Source organism: Atractosteus spatula, chromosome 6 (assembly GCF_055471065.1).
Source record: "Atractosteus spatula isolate fAtrSpa1 chromosome 6, fAtrSpa1.hap1, whole genome shotgun sequence".
NCBI lineage: Eukaryota > Metazoa > Chordata > Actinopteri > Semionotiformes > Lepisosteidae > Atractosteus > Atractosteus spatula.
Window position 1 is genome coordinate 62,058,534 of NC_142711.1, and position 16,718 is coordinate 62,075,251.

The 16,718-nt window shown below is 44.2% G+C and overlaps 1 protein-coding gene across 1 annotated transcript; it reads left to right on the forward strand.

The window, feature by feature from the left end:
• The first annotated feature begins 2,996 nt into the window (after positions 1-2,996).
• Positions 2,997-16,435, forward strand: txndc5 (thioredoxin domain containing 5). The gene is made up of 10 exons (XM_088918460.1): positions 2,997-3,341; positions 5,045-5,194; positions 7,261-7,366; positions 7,928-8,024; positions 8,494-8,609; positions 8,756-8,842; positions 9,469-9,609; positions 11,960-12,042; positions 12,640-12,769; positions 13,714-16,435. Exons 1-10 carry the CDS (start codon positions 3,049-3,051, stop codon positions 13,834-13,836), a joined length of 1,326 nt encoding a protein of 441 aa, XP_088774586.1. The 5' UTR covers positions 2,997-3,048; the 3' UTR covers positions 13,837-16,435.
• Positions 16,436-16,718: the final 283 nt, after the last annotated feature.

A 16,718-nucleotide genomic window follows, 5' to 3' on the forward strand; every position in this document is an offset into this window, starting at 1 on the left:
TAATTTACTTAAGTGCATTTCATAGGTATTGCTTTTTTATACACATTTAAAAGCTAGATTTCAGAATGGTTTAATGATATTTCAATAAATGTCATTTTGAGTCAGCCTATGTCAGTTATTAAGCCAATATTTTATTGATTTTAATTAGAGAGACATACTTGTCCTCACAGCCAATTTAAACTGTCATTTTAAAAGTGACATAGTATTTGAAATCTGTTACTTGAACCATTTTTTTCTTTCTCTCAGAAGCTTTGGCAGTGAAGTGGTAATTTGGTCTGCCTGGCTGCCTCTCCACACCAGTCACTTGCTGACTTCATTGCTTTTTTTACTGTGTTAACTCAAGCAATTAACAAAATAAACAGTGTGTCTTCAAATCTCCCGGGACCGTTGATCTGCTTTTTCTATTACAGCACATTAGCTATGGCTTGGCTTCTATGGACAACGAACCCTGATAGTGCATTTCCAGGAGAAACTGCGGTGTTCAGGCTGCCTTGTGGTGAGAATTTCAGACTTGACATCGACAGTTCAGCCACCCATGTACAAGCTGTGAAGGTGAAGTGCAGAGAACAGAAAATTCACAACAACAACTGTTTTCCCCAACAAACACTTCATGTCAGATTCCCTAATTACAGCTTTTTCAATGCCTTCTGCCAGGAATTGCTTCTCGTTATCTTTGTGTAGTTTTAGCCATGCAATGTTGAAGCTCTTAACCATACCTTTCCTTACACAAACTGTATTTACTGAAGTCTTGCAGAAACTTGCTGCACCGAGTGATTTCTGTTTCATTATTTTGTTAATTATTGAATGCATGAGTGCATTGAAAGCAATGTGAAATATAGCTGCATATTATAATGGAATTAAATGCATTTACTGTACACACAGTTTTTCCAACTAGATGTGATGGAATGATTTGATAATGGATTGCACTGTGCCCTAAAACTGGTATAAGGAAAAGAATTGTTTGAAAATGGATAAATGGACCTCCTAAAAGAGAAATAACACAGCAATCCTAAAATCTCATAGCCAAAGCTCTGATAAGTTTTAAAATTACAGTGGGGGTGAAGAGTTTCAATACCAATACTACTGAGAAACAAGGGCTCTCAGCCAAGTTATATTCCAGAGTCTGGGTCATTACTATTAAAAGTAGAGGGAGGGATCAGATATACTAGAAAATGTCCTCATTTTTTTTCCCTGGAAAATTTTCCAGGCCTGTTTTCTTTAAATTGTTATGAACCGGCACAGAAGGGGAAGGAGACTTATTTCATATTGTTTCCTGTTAATTCTTTGATACAACGTAATTGGTTCTCCTGCACACAGGGCAGCTGGCTGGAGGAGCAAAGTTTCCAGTGAAGAACATGGAGCACAGGTGTTTCTCATTGTGCTGACGGTACAGACCTTGACCCAGAAGGCCTGCACTGAAAACATTTCCACACAGCATGTACGGCACCACACTTGTGCTTTGAGTTTCAGGCTGATGGAGAGAGTGGTCTATACATTTAATGTCATCCCTGGCACAGCTCTTAGTTTCTAAAATTTCATTGTAACTACAAATGACCTCCAGAATTATCTGCTGCAGCTATTGCTCACTACCTCAATTCATTCCATCATTATTTTTGCCCTAGCAATGGGGTGGCATATTTTAAGTTATAACATTCAGGTAATTTGGGTAAAATTTTAAAAGTCACAGATTTGAGGCTATTTTGTACTGATTCATTGATAGGGGTGGGTTTTGCAGGGATCTGCTTTATGATTGCTATTTTGAATGTGCCTCTTAACCACATAGTCCTAAATTATTTTAAGGGGGGAGGGGCATTAATTAAAAATATTTCTTTATTAGAATGCTGACACGGCTTCAGTCGACAATCTGACCAGGAAAATGTTGGCTTAGGTCCCAGCTAACTATAAGGAGGTCAAAAAAACTTCAGAAGTGTTGACTGCTGGTCAGCTCACCCCAGCTTCTGACCTTCTGTAAATCCTGCAAGAGGTTTTAAGAAAATGATGTGAATGAATGCTAGTGCAGTTGTTACTGAGTTTCAGTCTGCTTTACATGAACACCACATCCTGGACTGAACAGATCATGGATTTCAGCACAAACTGAGATGTACAGAAGTGTACCACAAAGGGAACAGAAGAAAAAGCAACAGTATTTGTTTAGTTTATTTTGATTTTCATAATACCCTTCGTGCTAATGAGGTATTAGTTCACTAAAGCTGCATGTGTCTAATCAGAAATAGAACAGAGGCACTATTCTCAGTTAAATCTCCTCTCTAATCCCTTCCGTATAAAGGTTTCTTAGTCGAAAGGATTACCTTCTTCATCAGTCTTTTTTCAAATACATAAATGCCAACATCTTACCTGAATCTAAATGTCCCTAAATTTAATCATCTTGCATTATATTATCATAATATCTCACACCACAAATCCTTTCCTTTACACCTTAATCTCAGCTTCGAAAACTGGCTGAGAAGAATAAAATGATGCTCCTTGATAAAGTCAGCAATGTAAGTACACATCGGCGTATTTTTGAGGCCAGTGAAGCGGTCTAGGCGCCCAGAAATCATCACTTTTCAGAGAGCTGGGGCTCTAGATGTCCCGGGCTTGCACTGAAAATGCCGTCAAGTGTCCTGTATTTGACGCATCATAAACAACATCATTATTATCGTGGTTATGCCTGAATTAAAACTACCGACGGGAGCCTAACAGAAACTAGGGATGGCGGATGGCGAATGGCCGGGTTGCGTGAAGTCATTTTAAATCGCGAGAAAACTTTGGGAATCACACCACTCTGTGATAACATAATATCTCTGGATATTTATTTTCACGTATAACATAAATTGTATGGGGGTTCTTGAAGACTACACACTTTTGTATTCATTTCTGACCTTTCGGGAGCTACAGTCGCCAGCTCACCTACTGTAGGCACCGGGACAGTCCGCACCCGTCCAGGCGCTGCCTGAGCCGCACGGCGTGACCGGCAGCAGGGAGGAAGTCGCTTTACGGCGGCGTAATCTACACACCGCCGCAAGAAATGAAACCCGGCAGAGCTGAATGAAAGCAGAAAGGGGCGGGGGGCTGAATAGTATCGGAGCCGTCGCCGCTTGCCCGCACAGTCTCAGTCTCGGATACAGGTGGCTTGGGCACGACGAGAGCATGGTCTGCACAGCTGCTTCGCACGGCGTTGCGCTCCTGCTCGGCCTCGCCAGCTGCGCGCTGCTCCTCTGCCCGGCGAGGTGCGAGAATGAAGCCGAGGAGGACGAGCATTCGAAACATCTGTACACGGCCGAGATGTTCGCCAACGCTGTCGAGATCGCCCCGCACTTCGTCATGTTCTTCGCTCCCTGGTAATGGGTTTTTATTCCTCTGTCGGAACAACAACAAAAACAACAGCAAAAAGGGCTGTCGCTCAATTCATGTGTGAACGTTTTTAGGATGGCCTTATTCGCCTTCGCCCGTAAAACCGCGAGTGCAACCAGGGAAGAACGGGGTGGTAAAAATTACTGGATCTTGCATTGCGTGGGCCGCCTCGGCTTGTAAAGTCTTAATCGAGCTCGAAGGTAACATGAGAAGAAAAAAAGACTTTTAAAAGCCCATTGTTGCACATTCGTGTTGTGATCGGCAGTACGCACGGCCGATTTGTTAATGGGACGTAAATAGGAAAATAAACTTAGACGGTTCCTGACGCTCTTAATTGGAGATTAGGATCTGAAAGGGAGGTTTTGCTAAACTTTTTTTTTGTTCTTAAAACAATGGGCGCTTTGGGATGCCGCGGGAAGGAGGTTCCTTTTAGGGACGGGTTCGGTTGGGGATTAGTGATTTATTGTGGACGCGATGGAAGAGGACGAGCTTTAAATTAGTAGTTTTCTCTTGCAGTAATGTTGCTCTTGCACGGTAGAACAAAAGTGTATCCAAGTGGCCTAAAAAGGATTTGATGTCCCAGCGTTAAATCTGGGATCCGGAGTTGTGCTGTGGCTGCTGACGTGGCTAGTACTGACGTATCTCTTACAGACGGATATAGCTACACACCTAGATTGAATAATTTTTGGTCAGCATAGCATTACTGGTTTATACGAGGAATTGCCTTTTCAGCAGCCTGTTTTGAACTTTAACACGTCCTTGATCTGTGACTGCACGCGTGAACTAGGAAATGTTTAAACCCGAGGACTGCTTCGATTGAACATTACCTTCCTGAATATGCGGTTTAGGTCAAGGAAGTCTAAGATGCAATGTCACTGTGAGGTTCTTATGAATGATATGTGCCAGAGGACTGCAGTATTAGTCCTGGGTGGTTGGAGTGTGTCTGCAGGGTTTCCAGGCAGGTCGGTGGGTCCAATAAAGCCAATAAGAAGTTGATTTTTAATTAATTAGGGTTAATTAGAGCTAATGTTTCATGAAACCCTGCAGACACAGTGGCTGTTCGGGATCAGAAATGAAGACTGCTGCCTCTGGGTAATCACAGGGCACAGAAACATTTCTTTCCGACTTTTTTCTGATTTTTTTAAAAATTATTGCCAATTATTTTTATTTTGATATCAACATTGCCACCTTTTATTGGGTGAAGAGCCACTACTTGAAAGCAGATGGGAAACCAGCAGGTTACTAGTCTAGTGTGAAGAAGCAGCTCCCAGAGAGCTAGGGGCTGTTGTCAAAGTGATCCAGTTAGGCCGATACTGACCCGATTCAGGTCGTCACGTGCCCCGCTGGGCACTGACCCGGACTGAAATCCGGAGGGGACCCTGAGCTTAACTGTGAAGGGGCGCTCGTGCTGCAGTCTGCAGCGTGAGTGCAGAGCACACACTAACATCCGAACATCACAACATCCCTGCTGCTGTCACCAAAACTGTTCAGTTCCGTTTCCACAGCCTGCAGCTCCTCGTCTTGAGCCGTTCTCTCACCACTGGCACCTCTCTGGAGTGAAAGTGTGACGGCCAGGCTATCCCAGCTTTGACTGGCTCATTGACTGTCGCAGGGGCCGAGGTGTAGCCTAGCTGATGAGATGTGTCTCACCCCCCCCCCCCCCCCCCCCCCCCCCCGTCTGTCTCCTCAGGTGTGGGCACTGCCAGAGGCTCCAGGGCACGTGGAACGAGATGGCGGACAAGTACAACAGCATGGAGTCGCCCCCCGCCTACGTTGTCAAGGTGGACTGCACGAAGGAGACCACGCTCTGCTCTGGACAGGGCGTCCGAGGGTACCCCACGTGAGTGTGTTTCAGGAACACGCGTGTGCGGCTTGCCTTCGCGTGTACAGGGGGAACAGGGGGATGGGGCAAAACGAATGAAAACGGCTACACTGGGGCAGCCGAGGGAGCAGGAAAAGACACCCGGCCTCCTCTCGCTCAGAACCGCATTTTTCACCTCATCCAGAAAGACGCAGACATTGCCGCCGATCACTGGAGGGGGTCTGGATTGTGCCAGCAAGGCATCTCCACTCAAAACTTAAGATGAAATACACAGACGAGACTGAGGAGTATCCTCTGACTGACTTGTCTGTCTGTGACGGTCATTTTATACCTGCTCTTTTTGTGGTTGCTCCTGGAATTTCTTCTCTTTGTAGAAGAGGGATTAGTTTGGTAGCCATCCCTGAAGAGGACCAGTTGTAGATGAATAGTGTTCTTTTAGTCCCATTGGTGTGTGGCGCTCCCTCTGGATTCACACACCAGGTGCTTGACTGTTCTGCGGGTCTCTAGTGTATTAAATTATCGTAACAAATGAGTATAATAATACTGGTATTGAAAGAGAAGTGGAGCATGTTTATTCTTGAGCAATTTGATTAGATGGGGAAGCTTGGCGGTTTTTATTGTTCTTCCTTCCTTTATTTGTTATGGGCTTCAGTGTTCTCTACAGCAAACATTCAACCGATGACAAATTTTCTTGTTCTGCTCCAGACAATTTAAGATGCAGTGGCGCAGAGGCGTTTAACATTCGAGGCGCATAGATCGATCAAAAGCGGTTGTCGAGTGCCTTGCTGCGTGGCTTTGAGAGGCCACGGTAAAATAAAAGACTGAATGATGTTTTATTAATGCCTGTTGAAACTTTTAAATGGAACACCTCATGCTTTCCATGTTGCTCTCTGTATGTAGTATTAATAGGAAATCTGAATCAAGCAGATAACATCTCGCATGGCATAGCTGGAAAAAGCCGTCTCATTTAACAAGAATGTCTCTCAGTCTTGGGCAGAGGGTAGCAAAAATCGTCTTGGTCTTACTGCTTGACATGTTGCAGGCTTTCAGTGTTATATCTAAACTACTGTGTGAGCAGTTAAATCATCGTTAATCTGTTGTGTAATAGTCTTTAAGATTTTGCTTTTGCAATTTCACCTAATGATTCCCTTCGTTATGTAGACAAGTGTTCATGTTATACAACATTTAACATTGCTGACGGTGTAGCGTTAAGCTTGTTTGGACCGTGTTTTGTGTTAAAGATTGCTGAATAACGAGCTTGATTTATTCTCTCCCAAACTATAGCATATGAGTAACGGTCACAATCGTTGTAATATTGGAAACTAAAGGAGGTTTTAAGGAAACTGTTGATGCTCACAAAGCGTACATATTCTAATTCCTGAAGGGGGCTAAGATGTCATAAGATATTTACACACCACTGTATTTCGTAAAGCTTTAATTTTTCTAGGAAAGATGTTAGAGATGCTGCTTGTTAAAAATATTGTGTGATATGCATGAAATGTAAGTAGAAACCAGTTGAATCTTTACTGGTGCTTCCCCACTTTGATTGTTTCTGCGGATTTTGAAACTACTGTACCTTGGAGATGTTCTTGTGTCTTTGTTTCACAGCAAGGATTTGCTCTTCAGTTTCAAGATACACACGAATGTTCATTTGTGTGTTTTGTGTTCTTGTACATATCCTAACTCTACCATATTGTATAAGTGCAATGAAAACAGGCTGCTTTAAAGTCGCCCTTTAGAGTTTATAAGCTACTGAATAGCAGATTGGGATGTGGGAATGTGGCAACGCTACCCAGCTGCGGTATTAAAGCCAGTTCCCTGGTTTCCTTCCAGAAAGGCCTGGATTGGATCCATTAACTACTAACTCCCCAACAGGCTTCATGGGCTCTTCTCTTTTGGAAACCTTCTTGGGCTCCACAATGTTTTTGATGTCTTACAAAAGAAGCTGGCTTGGCGCCTACATGTCACATAAACTGCACGTCTGTATCTGTATACACACTGTCCGCTGTGCGAGGTCTGCATGCTGCTCTCACAGTGAAGTGGAGGGGTCCTGTAGAAACTGCTGTCCCTCTTGCATTTTTCAGTCTGAAGCTTTTCAGACCCAATCAGGAGGCTGTGAAGTACCAGGGACCCCGAGACATGAAGGCTCTGGAGGACTGGATGTTGCAGACTCTGGAAGAGGAGCCTGCTGTAAGTCTTCTAGGCGGTCCATTCTTTCCATTCATTGGGTGTTCATTTTCTGCTTTGTTTTTCAAAGGCCCGCATGAAAATTGCAGTCTCGGGTGTTGGGAGAAACAAGAGGCTGCACTGTTCAGATTCACACACTCTTACACACAAAGACATTTGAAGCTTAAAGTTCGATCATTAACTAGATTGCGTTTTGGCTGGAAACAAGTTCTGTACAGTAATAAACCCAGTGAAAGGCATTGTTTTAATTATTGTAGGAGTAATTACGTTTTTAGTATGTCTCATGCGTAGTGAGACAGTGAGGTCTAATAACTTGTCAGAAATTTAAACATGCCACAGCAGACCCGCACTACTGCTGGTTACAGTTCTGGCAAGTAGGATCAGCCTCTCCTGCATGCGTTTTCTGTTCTCGCATGGGTTAGTTATAAAGCAGGAAGAAATGTGGGGTAACCTTCTCCTCGTCTGCTGCTTGGGCTGGTGGAGCCTGCCGTGAGTGCTGGGTCTCTTGTGGAAGTACGTGACTGTTCAGCCGGAATCACAGCGGTGTGGTCCTGTCGCCTGCAGCCGCCGGAGTCCGAGCTGGAGCCGCCCAAGGCCCCGGAGCCGAAGCAGGGCATGTACGAGCTGACCGCGGCGAACTTCAAGGAGCACATCGCCCAAGGTACTCCCAGGAGCTTGTTGATCTGCTTCCAGTCCTTTTTCAGTGGGAGTTGGTAACGGAGAGGACAGCAGTTCTCACCGGGGGGGGCAGCGGCGGCGATGATGGCGGAAGGGGTTTCTTGGTCAGTAAAGGTCAGGTCATCCCCATGGGCGAGACATCGCCAGCGTGCGCTTGGGCCAGACTGCGAATTGCGGCGTGTGATGGGGGCAGGGTGGGCGTTTGCCGGCCAGGGACATCTGGGCCCCTGGGACGTCTCTGTGAGGTTTGGGGAGAGGTGTGGCTTGTCCACTCAGTGCTGGGTCTCCGCTGAGGCGCTGGCAGGGCAAACAGCTCGGCCCGGCGGGCGCTCATGCAGGCACTGCTCCCTGTGCTCCGGTTTTTGCTGGGGGTCTGGGGGTTTCTTTCATGGAACAACTGGGCCGTTTAGCGCCTAAGCAGCCAGTTAAGCTGTTGCCTTTCTCCTCCTTAGGGTATCACTTCGTGAAGTTCTTCGCTCCTTGGTGCGGTCACTGCAAAGCGCTGGCGCCCACATGGGAGCAGCTGGCCTCCGTGTTCGAGCACTCGGACAGCGTCAAGATCGCCAAGGTGGGCTGCTTGTGTATGAGTGTGTATTTGTGTGTGAGAGAGAGAGGTTCGCCTTTGCTGCCTGTGGACCAGCCTCTTCACTGACGGGATGAAGGAAAGTCACACGGCGGTACATCCACTGTAACCAAGCTCTTCTTGTCCTCCAGGTGGACTGCACCCAGCACTATGAGATTTGCTCTCAAAATCAAGTGCGTGGATATCCCACTCTGCTCTGGTTTAAAGACGGAGAGAAGGTATGTGTGTTTAGAAATGGACTTGGGGGTTTTGACGGCCAGGGGCCCTTTTGAACAGGGGACGCTTTAGTGCAGGAGCTCACACGAGGAGCGATGAGTTATTATGGTATCTCTTTAATCTGTCAAGCTGCCCTCGGCGCTCTAGGGGCAAGCATCGCAGTGGGTTAAGAAAGGAGCAAGAGACTGACATTGAGTTTCGTTCTTATTTGTGAAAGAGCACTAAATGGTATAATGGTACAAACCAGAAGATTTTCTTCAATCTGAAAGTACTGTATTCCTGTTAGTTCTGTGTGCCGTAATGGTATCTGCTTCAGTCCTGTGTGCACCAGCCCTAAGATGATACTGATTTCTTGTGTATTGTTATAGATCTGCAGCCTCCTTTAGCTCGTTGGAAACTAATCATCACGTCTCTCCTGCTCCTCCTCCTTGCTTAACATCTCATTGTCCTTCCAGCTCAGCAAAAGAGAAAAGGCTTTCAGAAGGGATTTTTCATGTAGCTATTTAACATGCGATGCACAAAAATGAATCCTGCGTGATACATGTTTGCAAGCAAGCCAGAAAGGAAATCTCCCTCTTTCTGGAGATAGGTTTAATGCCTGGTGGTGTGCTGTGCTGATGTCATCCAGGCAGATCAGTACAGAGGGAAGAGGGATCTCGACTCCTTGAAGGAATTTGTGGACAGTCAACTCAAAGCCGCTGCAGAAGCTCCGGAAGACTTGCAGCCGAACGAGCCTGTGCAGCAGGCTGAGGAGCCAGCTGAGGAGGAGGTACTGAGCTGGAAAGCTTGTCTGTATCCACAGCATTCTGGGACGGGTGAACACGCTACATGTGTCATCCGTCTCTGAAACCCTCTAATCGTCAGATTAGTAAATGTTCCTCAAGCCAAACAATATGAGTCTGAAGTAATCAAAACCATTGACATGAGCTCATCGAGATCTATCTTCTTCAATAATGTCTTTTCTTTAGGCAAATTTTCAGTCACCTCAGTAACGCTGTTCAGTGGTCTTTAAATTATCCTGTATTTCAGGCCATAGTAGGGTTAGGGTTCCAAGAACCATTAGATGTTGACTGCAATTATACTTCTAGTTGCACTTTAAATGACCAAATGAAGAGAGTTTACACAGTAGAACAGTTTTTCTTAACACTTTTGATCTGACTGAGTTTTGTAATAAAATTACTGAACAGTGCAGTCTATACAGTATAAGCAGCCAAAAGTCTCTGGGGAAAAAAAATTGAAGATAGAAGCAAATTAGCACTCATCTTAAAGTTCACTTGAGCCCTACAATCCAGCACTGAGCGCAAAAAATGTCTAAGAAGGGAATGTGGGAATGTTAACCCTAACCCCCGCTGGGGTTTCAACAGAGCAATTCTGCAACCTGTCTCCGAAGCCCTCCAATCATCAGATTTGAAAATGTTCCTCAAAATAAAAAATAGGAGTCTAATATAGTCAAAACCATTGAAAATAGCTAATGGAAGCTGATCTTTTCCGATAACACTTCTTCCTTTTCAATCGGCTGAAAAGCCCTGTAAAACTGGTCTGTAAATGATTGTGCGGTTAAGGACAGTGTAGGAATACGGTTACAAGAACCAGTAAATGTTGACTACAGTTATTCTTGTTTAATTGTATACATGACACAAATAAGAGATTTTTTTCAGTAGAACAGGTTTTTTACACCTTTTGGTCTGACTTAGTTTTGGATATTGGTTACTGAAAGGTGCAGTATTGCCATGTGGTTGCAGCTGTTACCTTGGTTTTCTTGCTGGATTGAGATCCTTTGATCAATTAACAGCACCTGCCGAAAGCCCTCCTAACGTCTGATATATATTCGCATAAAAAGTTTATTGTATTTTTTCATCAGTGCCCTGATGGGTTTTGTTCCACCCGATCATTTAATTAAATACGTTTATCCCTAAGAAATCAAATCATAGGCTTAATTAGGATGTTATTCGATTGTTTTCAGATCCTTGACGTGTTTCGTAAGTGACTTTTGAGTAAAACAAAAAAAATTCAGCCAAGCAATGGACTGGTTCTGCTCATGACCCGTTGACGTCAGGAGCTCGACTGCAAGGGCAGCTCGCCAGTCTCGGGGGGTCTCTGGCACCGGGATTGGGACCGCCCGGTTAGCTGTGAATTTGAGATTTGTTCTTTTGGAATGTATGTGGGAATTTAGCTGTTCAAGACTAAGGAAGTGCTGTTTTAAACATAGATTTTGGATTTGCACAAGCCTGCAGTTTAAAATCAAGGGAACTGCCCGTGAATCCCATCGAGCTTGTCCGGCACAGACGTTTCTCCATTTGAAAATAAAATGTGGCAGTTGAGTTGATTTGCATCTCCCCTGGGCAACTGTGATCACTTTGTCGTAACGTACACATCCCTGCCTCAGCCACAGGATCGTTTTGGCTGAACTGAATTTCATTTCTTCAACTAAATGGACGCTGGGATTGTGGGCATCTGCTCTGTAGCTGATGGCCATGGAAGACAAAGCTCAAATGTGTCGCACGCTGTCATGCCAGTGTGCTTCTCCATTGAGCAACGTTTGGTCGTAGGCAACATTTAAAAAAAGATATTGACAGTTCTACCCTAACAGCATTGTTTTCTGTTAGTGGCATATTTAATCTGTGGGTTGCTCATGTTTTTGCATACTTTTCTAGATTTAATGAGCATATAGGTTTTAAGGCAAATGCTTTACCAGTGAGGCTATTGCCTGCATTTAGCCCATGTCCAGACTTTGCACGACAATCAGTTTTGCTCAGCAGGACGGTCAAGTAGCAATTATGGCTAAGCTAGCTATTTCCTCCTGCTGATGCAGATTCATTTAAAATCGAAATCTTTGCAAGACTGAGCTGAAGATTACATCATCTCTTAAAACTTAACCCCTTAGCCTAAAAGGGTTTTGTGCTTCTAACTTAGTGACTAGCAACTCGCCCTGGCCAACCCTAGCAAAATTCCTCTGTACCTCCTTTATCAAGATGGAATTAAGTTCACTCAGTGTTAACGCAAGTTATTCTGGGCCAATGATGTGTTTTCTTCTATAGAAAAGTTTAGCCTTCTATTTCCAGATGCAGTTTTCTTTTGAACTTCTCAAAAACCCGATGTCTGTTTTTGTTTTTTTGCAGTCGGGTGTATTGACCCTCACGGAAAGTAATTTTGATGACACAGTCTCTAAAGGTCTCACATTTGTCAAGTTTTATGCCCCATGGTAAGTGAATCGTCCTCATTTACATGGGAAACAGTATTCAGTAGATTTGGCAGACTTGTCTTTAGTAGTACAGTTTATTGTATGGAAAAGTGACTGAAGATCTGGAAGATATCTAACTTGAATTAATAGTATTGAAAAGATTGCTTTTCTAATTTTAGATGTGATGTTGTGTGTAAGAACAGTTGTACCTTACCCCTGTGCATCTCTGTTGCTTAAATTAGTGTTTTTTTTAATGTAGTGCTGTTATGAAAAAAGAGTGCCTGGAATTTCATGTCTAGATCTGTTTACAACAGATCCTTAATGATACCGCCTTCCTGTTTGACACAGCACAGAGCTGTTTCGAGCAAAGGAAATCTGTCTTCGCTGGCCTTTCAGTTGAGCATGCGCCTTAGTGCTGCGGCTGACCGAGCTTCATGCCAGGCCAGACGGACAGGAAGAATTCATTTCATTATCTGCCTTTCTGATCGTCTCAGACATTTCCTCAGTGGCTAATAGAGGAGGGCATCCAGTCTAGTGAAGGACACCAGGGCAAAACGCTCACAAGGGCTTCAATCCTCGTGCGTGCCATTGAAGGTTGCAATCTGTTTATTTTCTTAGGTGTGGTCACTGTAAGAATCTTGCTCCGACTTGGGAAGATCTGTCGAAGAAGGAGTTTCCTGGGCTAACAGATGTGAAGATAGCCAAAGTAGACTGCACCGTGGAGCGCACACTGTGCAATCGATTCTCTGTAAGAACCTCTCTTTTGGAACAGCTTTCAGCTTTCTGTAGGCAGTCACGTACCGATCACGGTCTTGTGTCTTCAACTGCAACAAAAAATGCTGACCAGGAATTATTTTTATAACCAAAACTGTGTTTTAGTGGTTGGTACTCTGGCCAGACATTTGATTATGAATGACATTTTCTGTGTTACAATCTTTGTATTTAGACTTTTCAACCACTTAGAACCACTAAATGAGAATTTAGATTGATACAGTTATATGCTGTGACTTGCACGGTCTTCTTATATGAAAATATTTGGTCGCTTTTGAATTAGGGGTAGCAAACTTAGTCCATATATAGATAAGCTAGGTGCCAACGCTTTTATAAAGTATTCTAGATGGATAAAACTACTTTCTACTAAAACACCTTAGGGTTAGAGATTATGACATTCTGTGGTTAAAATTAGATTTTACTGCACCAGTGCGTCACACCCGAACTCAAATGAAGCTAGTGGTACTCTCCGGAGTACATTGCAGTGTTTTCCTGCAAACATTTTTGATGTTTTAGTTGTGACTTAATAACACTTTTCACCTTTTCGTTAATCAAGTCTAAGGCATAAAAGTACAAACGATTGCAGCTGCTGGAATGCTGTTGAATATTCTCAGCTGCTGCAGCTTGGTCATGAAATTGTAGGTGGGCTTGGAGCTCTGCTCCCCCCAGCCTGTGCTAGCTAGGTGAATGGGTGCCCCGCAACGGTGGGCCCAGCAAGGGGCAGAAGCCCCATCCGGGGCGTCATCCCACCTTGCAGCACGTACCCCTGAGTGTCTTTCTGATGATGGCCGCTCGGTATTTTGAAAGGAAAGAGGTTTCAAACTGGCAGTCCCCTTGCGGATGCCCGTGCGCTGGGAGAGCCGGTTGAAGGTCCGGGCGACGGAGCGAGCCGTGACCCCCGGTGTCTGGTCTGCCTTGCAGGTGCGGGGCTACCCGACGCTGCTGATGTTCCGGGCGGGGCAGCAGGCGGGGGAGCACAGCGGGGGCCGGGACCTGGAGAGCCTGCACGGCTTCGTGATGCGCCAGGCCAGAGACGAGCTCTAACACCGCCGCCCGCCCGCCCGCCAGCCACCTTCGCGCCCGGGTCGTCCCATCGCGCTCGGAGCGGCTGTTTCTGAGGCAGACGCTGCTGTGTGTTTTATTTTTTTCCTTACGATATTTTGTGACACAACAGAGTTGTGCTGAGGCGGGATTACAAGTCGTCAGGTGGACTTCCGACAGGGGGGAGAGAAACGGGAGTCAGCTTCTTCAGCTGGCTGGGGAAATGGGAACGAGCCTTGTCTGATTCTTCTCTTTTTCATAGCCGTGGCCCGGGTTTTTCATATGAAAGGGCCAAAGCTGAATGAACACTGTTTCACAAAAGGTACTTTTTCTGGTAAAGGAGACTCAAAATAGCTTTACCCAGCCTGCTTCTTCCCAGCTCCCCGTCTGCTATAGGGTTGACCCTGTGCCCTCCCTGTCTTTCAGCTGTGAAATAAAAACCTCCAAACTGACAGAATGGATTGCACAAAGAACATCGAAATGTTTGCCTTTTACCCTTTCAAACCCCAAATCCAGTTCTCCTTTTTTATAGCCGTTTCGTACAACAAATTGTACTTGTACTGTATAACTGAGGGAAATCACTTTTAGAAATCGGTACATCTGTATTGATTGTTTGCTCCACTACCTGGCCAGTGTTTGTTTTTACAGTGCAGAATAGATTAATTTCTATATTACCGATGGCCTAAATAAGGATTCCCTGAGTCCTGGGTCTTTTTACTACCTGAGTACTTGATCAATTGTTGTTATACATTTTTATATGATTTTTCCAAAAGTCATTAACAGTTGATTGCTCAAAACATTACTTTATGGAACCTTTATTAAATGTTTAATTTACCTATAAACCACCTTGGAACCTGGTGAGAGGTGTTACAATGATGCTGTTAATTGAATAATTAGACCAGCTTCAAGTGGTCGCTCGGAATTAAAACCAGAAGACAAACTAGGCTGTGCAGGAAGTGAGTTTGAAATGACCTCCTGGAAACAGCAATGCCATAAAATGAACCATTTCGGTCTCTTAGGAATTTGTTTTAAATACTGTAATGAAACACTGTTCTCTTGGATTATGTGGAACTTGGCACTGCAACCTGAAGCTGTGCAAGGGAACGTGCACAGTGTCTCTGATGCTGTAATGTCATTTGCTTGCACCATCTGCCTCCTCCTTGACATCGATTATAAACCTTAGTTTTGCAGCTGCTTCGACAGAGGGGTCACAGGGAAGGTTAAAAGCTGTGTAGGGTGGTTTTGCTGAGCTTTTTGGTCCGTGGCTGATGGCGGCAGTATTTTTGTATCCCTGGGAATAGTTCATTGGATTTCTTTTTTACAGAAAGTTGCATCTTTTGTAAAACTACAAGCCCTAATATTGCCTGCTTTGCCCTTGTGCTTTGAAAAGCCAGAGCAGCTACCTCCTGCTGCTGTTTGCTGGGGTGGACGAATGATAAAACTGCTCTTTGCAAAGTTCTGGGGGTTGTAGTCCCATGTTTTAAGTTTTTCATGTCAGTCTGTTTCTGCTGTGTCACTACACCAAGGAACCGGCGCACAAAATGTTTACAGTCTTGAATGAGTATACTATTGACTGCTAACATATCAGGTTTTTTGTAAAGCTAGTTTGCTGCATCCAAGTTAAATATGATTGTTAACAGAAGCAGGAAGATTTAATGTCATGATCGTGTTTGGACCTTTAATCATGTGCTGTTGTAATCGTGAGCTGCTTCATCTGGTCAACTGAGACGTGCAGTAGCATATTCTTTTAAAGGACTGAGTAATGCAGTATCTTTGCAAGAAAAAAAAATTGGTCTTAGTTTTTATTCCTTCTTATGAGAATTAAAGATCCTCTTGGCAGCCCTGAGAGAACAGAGGAAGCACTTATCCTGATGAAAAAAACACACTTTCATCTAGAAAACTACTTTTTCACAGGCCAGCCCCATTTTCCTGAGCTGCTCCAGCACTGCAGAGGGAGAGCATGGGACGGTCATTGTAGCAGCATGCTTTCATTTAGAAGGAGAACAGATATCAAGTAGTCTTTTGCGCTCTGAGATGCACTCTTATCCAGTTTTCAGTGGCTTGATGGGATGTCTGTTTCCAACTCAGACCCTCCTGGGGCATGTTGGGAGTTCCCTTATGGGTGGCTAGTGCCAGCTCTGGCAGCTCTAGGGAGAACCTCACTCCCCCCCCACTCCTGAGGCTCACAGTTGACACACATGGTACTAAACTCACAAGCTGTGGAGCCCAAATCTTACACCAGCCCTGTAACTAAATATCTCGAAGTGTTTCCAGCCCTCGGTTTTTGACCACAACAGTACAAGTCCAGGTTCATTTTATGTTCTTCTCTTTATTTGGAGTAGAGGAATTCTGTGCAGATGTCACTGTTATGTGCGAGTCTTTTTCCATCAGTAAGAATAAACAGGGAAGCCACTTAAAATACCAGTAAAATCGTTACGCATAGCACATGGTGTAGACATTAAAGACTCCAGTGAAGGAAAGCAGTAATTTTTATGAGGGTTGTACAATACTAAAGAACATTTTTTGTACAAAAAGTCAAAATGAAAAGGAAAATTGTTTACATGACTTTCTGACACTTTTCGTAATAAACATTTTTCAAAAACATTGTCTGGACTTGTGTAATTGAAAGTATTGTGTAATTCAAAGCGTGAAATAAATAAGTAGAAAATGTACAAGTATTTACACAAAAATGAAAATCCAAATGACTGGAAAAAAAATGTAAACAGCAGCTTACAAGAGGTATTTTTTCTCTTATGATTTGTAGCAGGTTAGGCACAAAAGGTGATGTAGCTTTCTCAGTTCATATGTGAGGTTTTAAACTAATGCCTTGACTTCTTCAGTAAAAGAGAAATATCTGTTCAGGTCTTAAGGCATCTCTGTGAATC

What these genes read in the sequence shown, in the direction of transcription:
- txndc5 (XM_088918460.1), top strand. Translation starts at nt 3,049, where the DNA reads ATGAAAGCAGAAAGGGGCGGGGGGCTGAATAGTATCGGAGCCGTCGCC. An exon ending in CTCTGGAAGAGGAGCCTGCT is followed by an intron (nt 7,367 to 7,927) that starts GTAAGTCTTCTA and finishes TGTCGCCTGCAG; the next exon opens with CCGCCGGAGTCCGAGCTGGA. An exon ending in CAAGGAGCACATCGCCCAAG is followed by an intron (nt 8,025 to 8,493) that starts GTACTCCCAGGA and finishes TCTCCTCCTTAG; the next exon opens with GGTATCACTTCGTGAAGTTC.